This window comes from Peromyscus maniculatus, chromosome 13, assembly GCF_049852395.1.
Source record: "Peromyscus maniculatus bairdii isolate BWxNUB_F1_BW_parent chromosome 13, HU_Pman_BW_mat_3.1, whole genome shotgun sequence".
In the NCBI taxonomy this organism is placed as follows: Eukaryota; Metazoa; Chordata; class Mammalia; order Rodentia; family Cricetidae; genus Peromyscus; species Peromyscus maniculatus.
In genome coordinates, this window is record NC_134864.1 from 11,612,923 (window position 1) to 11,619,507 (window position 6,585).

The 6,585-nt window shown below is 47.7% G+C and overlaps 1 protein-coding gene across 1 annotated transcript in view; it reads left to right on the forward strand.

Annotated features, from left to right (window-relative positions):
* Positions 1-6,196, forward strand: part of Ano7 (anoctamin 7) — a 36,528-nt gene extending 30,332 nt beyond the window's left edge. Inside the window, exons 23-25 of the mRNA XM_076549674.1 lie at positions 4,164-4,254; positions 4,610-4,729; positions 4,887-6,196. Coding sequence (XP_076405789.1) covers positions 4,164-4,254; positions 4,610-4,729; positions 4,887-4,964 — 289 coding nt within the window. The 3' untranslated portion in view covers positions 4,965-6,196. The remainder of the gene's footprint in view (positions 1-4,163; positions 4,255-4,609; positions 4,730-4,886) is intronic.
* The last annotated feature ends 389 nt before the right edge of the window (positions 6,197-6,585 follow it).

Consider the following 6,585-nt stretch of genomic DNA (forward strand, 5'->3'; position numbering starts at 1 on the left):
AGACAGAGTTTTGGTGTTTAGCCCGATTGCCCTGGAATTCACTATGTAGACTAGGCTGGCTTCAAACTTGCAGTGATCCTCCAGCCTCAGCTTCACATGTGCTGGGATTACAGGCATGTAGTTCCATGCCTGGTCAGTTCTTTATATTTTTTAAACTTTTTTTTTTTGAGCTGAGAATCCAACCCAGAGCACTCTACCACTGAGCTAAATCCCCAACCCCAAAAGATATTTTTCTACTTTTTTATTTTTCTATTATCAGCTTGATACAGTATAAATTCTTATCCTAATTGTGAAATGTTTCATTGAGACTTGCCCAGTAATTGAGTAAAACCAAAACTTATTATAAGCCACAGTCACCCTAGGGTCCCCCCTGCTATGTAGCCTCCCTGGTTCTGTGGGTTGCAGTCTGATTGTTCTTTACTTTATATCTAGAATCCACTTATGAGAGAGTACATACCATGTTTGTTCTTCTGGGTCTGGGTTACCTCACTCAGGATGATTTTTTTCTAGTTCCATCCATTTGCCTGCAAATTTCATGCTGTCATTGTTTTTCTCTGCTGAGTAGTACTCCATTGTGTATATGTCCCACATTTTCTTAATCCATTCTTCAGTTGACGGGCATCTAGGTTGTTTCCAGGTTCTGGCTATTACAAATAATGCTGATATGAACATAGTTGAGCATGTATCTTTGTGGTATGTGAGCATTCCTTGGGTATATGCCCAAGCGTGGTATGGCTGGGTCTTGAGGTAGATCGATTCCCAATTTTCTGAGAAACCGCCATACTGATTTCCACAGTGGTTGTAGAAGTTTGCATTCCCACCAACAGTGGAGGAGTGTTCCCTTTGCTCCGTTTCCTCTCCAACATTGACTGTCATTGGCGTTTTTGATCGTAGCCATTCTGACAGGTGTAAGGTGGTATCTCAGAGTCGTTTTGATTTGCATTTCTCTGATGATTAAGGATGTTGAGCATTTTTTTTTAAAGATTTATTTATTTATTATGCATACAGTGTTCTCCTTGCATGTATGTCTGCAGGCCAGAAGAGGGCACCAGATCTCATCACAGATGGTTGCTGGGAATTGAACTCAGGACCTCTGGAAGAGCAGCCAGTGCTCTTAACCTCTGAGCCATCTCTCCAGCCCCTTGAGCATTTCTTTAAATGTCTTTCAGCCATTTGTGATTCTTCTTCCCAAAAGATATTTTTGTTTGTTTGTTTTTTGAGACAGGGTTTCTCTGTGTAGTTTTGGTGCCTGTCCTGGATCTCGCTCTGTGGACCAGGCTGGACCTGCCTCCTGAGTGCTGGGATTAAAGGTATGCACCACTGCTGCCTGGCCTCGAAAAGCTATTTTTATGTGTGTGTTTTGCCTGTGTGTATGTTTATGTACAACATGTGTACATTGCCCACAGAGAAAGATCAGAACAGGGCATCTGGCTGGGCGTAGTAGCAAATGCCTTAATCCCAGCACTCAGGAGGCAGAGGCAGGTGGATCTCTTATTAGTTTGAGAACGGCCTGGTCTACATAGTAGGTTCTAGGACAGCCAGAGCTAGATAGTGAGACCCTAATCGCAAAAAACCACATGCATGCACGCACATGAGCATGTACACACACACACTCAGAGGGAGAGAGGAAGAGAGAGGGAGAGAGGAAGAGAGAGAGAGAGAGAGAGAGAGAGAGAGAGAGAGAGAGAGAGAGGAGAGAGAGAGGAAGAGGAAGAGGAAGAGAGGGAGAGAGGGGGGGGGCGAGCATCAAGTCCCCTAGAACTGGAGTTATAGTCAGTTGTGAGCTACCCAGTGGATGCTGGGAACCAAACCAAGAGCTCGTAAATGCTAAGCCATTCTAGCCCCTCAGTCCCTACATGTATGGAAATACTCTGCATCCTTCTCTTTCAAATACCAGGTATACATTACAGGTGAAGTCGTTTTGCTTGTATCTCAGGAAATAGTATTCTTTTGTGACTTGCTGTGCCATCCCTGTTTAAAAACTGACTCAAGCGATGAGAAAGGATGGTATCTTAGCTTATGGTTCCTGCGGCTTCAGCCCATGGCGGGTGCCCCACACCAGTCCCTTCTCCTTCCCTCCATCTCATTCCTTTTTTATTTTAAGACAAATTCTTTACTGCTTTACTATTTCAGCGACGGTCTTCTCCCTGGACAACGGGATTGCAGGCCTGCCACGCCTCACTTGTAACTTTTAACGTTTCCATCAGCAGCGTTCACAGATAGCGCTTACGGTTTCTCCCTCATTTTCCTATGTTTCACTAACATCTGTTGGGGTAGGGTTGGTTTTAAAGTTTCTCATTTAGTTTCACAGTGTGCTGTTGACCTAGAGTGATGTCTTTGTTCTGGAAATATATGTTTAATTAATAAAAATAATTTATAGACAGTCTTACTGTGTAGACCAGGCTGGCCTCGAACTCACAGAGGTCCACCTATTTCTGCTTCTGAGTGAGCACAGGGAAAAGTGTGTGCCACTCTGCCCAGTCATTTTATTCTTTTAAACAGTTTGTCTCTATGGAGCTAGCCATAGAGTCTCTCAATTTCCCCTCCCATCTTGAATACTCTTAAGTCCTTTGCTCTCGGCACTACGTTCAGAGGGGATTTCCTCATTCCTGCCTTACATACTCCCTCTTTTTTGTTGCACTGAGTTTAGCCATGTCAAGCTTATCCCATCCATCGAGGACTTGTTAGACTCCCACTGCTGGGACAGAACACCTGACATAAACAACCCAGGAGGTTTCTGAGGCTTCAGTCCATGGTTGCTGGCTTCTGTGTTTTGGGGACATGGGTAAGGCAGAAAAGGTGTGCAGAACAGAAATGCTCATCTGATGGCAGCCAGGAAGGAGAAAAGATAACGGGAGGCTGGAGTCTAAGCACACCCTCCAAAGGCGTGGCCCCAGTCAGCTGCTTCCCCCAGCTAGGCTCGACTTTCAGTATATGAACTTTCAGTACATGAACCTTCAGTACATGAACCTCCAGATCCAGACTATAACAGGGATTTTGCTTTCAATGATAAAGGTTTTTTTTTTTTTATTTTTTTTTTTTTATTTCCCCTGAGACAGGGTTTCTCTGTGTAGCTTTGGGGCCTCTCCTGGAACTCACTTTGTAGACCAGGCTAGCCACAATCTCAGAGATACATTTGCCTCTGCCTCCTGAGTGCTGGGATGAAAGGCGTGTGCCACCACCACCCAGGCCCAATGAAAATGTTTTTAATGTTCAAGATTTCACCCCTGCCCCACCCCACACAGTTCCCTGGTGATGCTCCTCCTGGAGTGGAACTTATGAGTATGTACCATAGTGGAACGTCCATCTTTACCATGTGATAAACACAGGAAGACGTCAAAAGGCAGGGTGGTCTGAGGTAGTGCAGGAGCTGAAGGCTGCATGTCTGGTAGAGCAGCGGTTCTCCACCTTCCTAATGCTGCAACCCTTTAATGCAGTTCCTCATGGTGTGGTGACCCCCAACCATAAAATGATTTTCATTGCTACTTCGTAACTGTATTTTTGCTGTTATGAATTGCAAATATCTGTGTTTTCTGATGGTCTTAGGCAACCTCTGTGAAAGGGTCATTTGACCCCAAAAGAGGTTATGACTCACAAGTTAAGAACCACTATGGTGCTAGGCCATAGTGGCGCATGCTTTTAATCCCAGCACTTCGGAGGCAGAGGCAGGTGAATCAGTCTCTGTGAGTTCAAGGCCAGCCTGGTCTACAGAGTGAATTCCAGGACAGGACAGCCAGGGATACACAATGGAACACTGCCTTGGGAAACCAAAAAAAAAAAAAAAAAAAAAAAAAAAAGGAAGAACTGCTTTGGTAAGGGAGTAGAGCAGCTGCTGGCTTGTAGAGATTCCATCTTCTGGGTGTAATGGACAACATTTGTAGAAGTCTCTTTGGGCTGTTACATCTATTAAAGACATTTGCAGCTTAGCCCAGTGGGGTGAAAGGACAATCTTTCCCACCCACTCATTCAGAACTTCACCAGTTAAAGATACTGAGTCCCTGTTTGGGGGTAATTCCTGTTTCAGAGAGCATTGCCAGAAAGCTGGTCTGTGGACAGCTCCAAAGAGGCAGAGAAGGAAAATGGAAAGGCTGATTCTAGATGGACCACTTGCCAGCTAGAGCTCAACCCAAGAGCAGTACCCCGGAGTCTTGTGTCTCCTGCAGGTACCGGGCATTTAGGGATGATGATGGACACTATTCCCAGACTTACTGGACTCTCCTGGCTATCCGCCTGGCCTTTGTCATCGTGTTTGAGGTATCCAAGACCCCTGAAAGCTCTTCCCATGACTCCCATCCCCGTGCTGGCCCCTGTACTTAACGTGATGCCCCTGACTTGCTTTGCCTAACACGGGAAGGGTAAGACCAAAAGAACTCCCACTCTGTCTTCTCCGCTCATCTAAATTCTCTGCACCTTACTTGCCAGCCTCTGCCCCTGGCTCATGGGCTAGCTAGCCACTGAGTGCTCGGAGGATTGCAAGGTGCTATGGGGACCTCTGAAGGGCCTCTGCTCCTCCAGCAGTTCCACTCACCTGGGAGCCTGGCTGCCTAAAGGCTAGTCTGGGCTTTTGTTTTACCAAGGGCTGGGGGCGGGGTGGGGCTTCTACCGCCAGCACGTGGTGTTCTCCACTGGCCGTCTTCTGGATCTCCTGGTTCCTGACATCCCTGAGTCTGTGGAGATCAAGGTGAAGCGGGAATACTACTTAGCTAAGCAGGCCCTGGCTGAGAATGAGGTGAGCATCCAAGCCCTGACCCTAAGGCTCTCAGGTCCCATGACTAACCGTGGACCTTAAAGTGGGCAAAGGACGGGGGGGGGGGGGGGGGTGTAGGTGGGGTTTATAGTCACATCTATTCTGTAGTCACCCTGACAACTCACTTTCTTCAAGACAGGCTCTCCTTGGAGCAACAGGAGCGAAGGATGACCAGCTTCCAAGCTCAGAGTCTGGGCCTTCCAGCCTAGGGTCTTAGAACTAGTAACCTCCTCTCCTCCGTCTCTGAGGTCACTCTCACCTCTGAGGGTCACTGGAGGCTGACACACTTGCCTGGAAGACTGCTGAAGATGTAATAGGAAGACAGTTCACCGTGCATGTCCTTGGAGGCCATGGCCATGCTCCTGGCCCCAGCTCAACTTACCCCTCCGCTTGGTTTAGAATAACCAGGCCCCTGGCTGCCAGTCTTCAGCTCATACATACTGCTTGGCCACCACCCCTACTAGGTATTCCTTAAGGCCACCCAAATGGAGCAGCAGTGCTTGTTGACCTTCAGGGGGCTATGCCCTACTGCCATCCCTAAGTCCCTGAGCCAATGGCTTGTCTCCCTTTATCTCAAGGCAGAAGGGCTATCTGGAATGCTGGCTTCTGTGGCTCTCATTTTCACAGTGCTGGCCATTGTACTCAGAGAATCTGTCCTTCCCTTGCCTCAGGCAGGACTTCCTCTTATCTCCAGTGGGAAGGATCCCTGCATGCCTCTGCATGTGACCAGGAGGTGGCTTTACTGTTGACATATCCTCCCACCCCCTGTCCTCACCCTTAGGCATAAGTCCTCTGTCAACTGAGGTTAGACTCTGGGGTCCCTGCCTCCTCAGGGATTTACTCAGTTATTTGCAGCATTCCTTGTGATAGTGTCGGTCCGACCACCCCTCCAGACCCACCCTCTGCCTCTCCTCACATGGCCATTACACATCTGCATATCTGGCTCAGACCACACCCCAGGCCACAGTAGGAAGCCTGTGCCTGCTCTTTCTTGCATACCTAATTACCCAAGGCCTCTGGGTTCTGGCTGTCTTGGCCTCTATCCTGACAGATCAAGGGCCTCTGCAGTACCTATCCCCTTTGTCTCCCGTGCTTTGTCTCCAGTGCTGGGCCTTCCAGTGCTGGGCCTGGGACTCAGCACATAGCGAGCACAGAACGGAGAAGGCTGTGGAATGAAGCCTTACCCCTTTCAGTGGAGCTGAAAAACAAAACAAAACCAAACAACTAGATTTCTGTGACACCTAGTGGACCTTTTCCATTCTCCCTTTGTGTTTACATACAACTACTTTTCAAATTGGGTACAATTAGGGCCTTTTCCCGTTGCTTGCCTTCTGTTAGCTGGGTTAACTGATGGCTAATTCCAGTTATTTCCTATCCACTCATGATGGGATATGGGTCTTTCCTCCTCTTCTGCCATTCAGCCACACTGGAATAAAGGTCTAAACGTCAGTACTTATCTGTGCTTATTTCTGTGGGGTTATTAGGACTCACCGAGAAATATGCAGTTTTGGAAGGGCTGTGAAACACACACATTTCCTTTGAAAACCTTTTTCCAAACCATGTTCTCATCCACATACCCACTGCTTCACTTTGGCAGCTCCTGGCCTCAGATGTGGCTCTGTGCTTACTCTGGCATTTGACATGGGACAAGGCTGCCCACTGAAGCTTGCGTGGCTGCTGGACAACCTAGCCAGTTCAATGAGTGCATTTGCCGGGGAAAGCCTTACTATACAAGCCCCATGTACTTTCTCCAGGCTGTTTTGTTGTCGTAATCTTTAAAACCTATTACTGTGTGTATTTAAGACCTGTGGGTAAGTGTGGGGATGTGTGCCACAGCT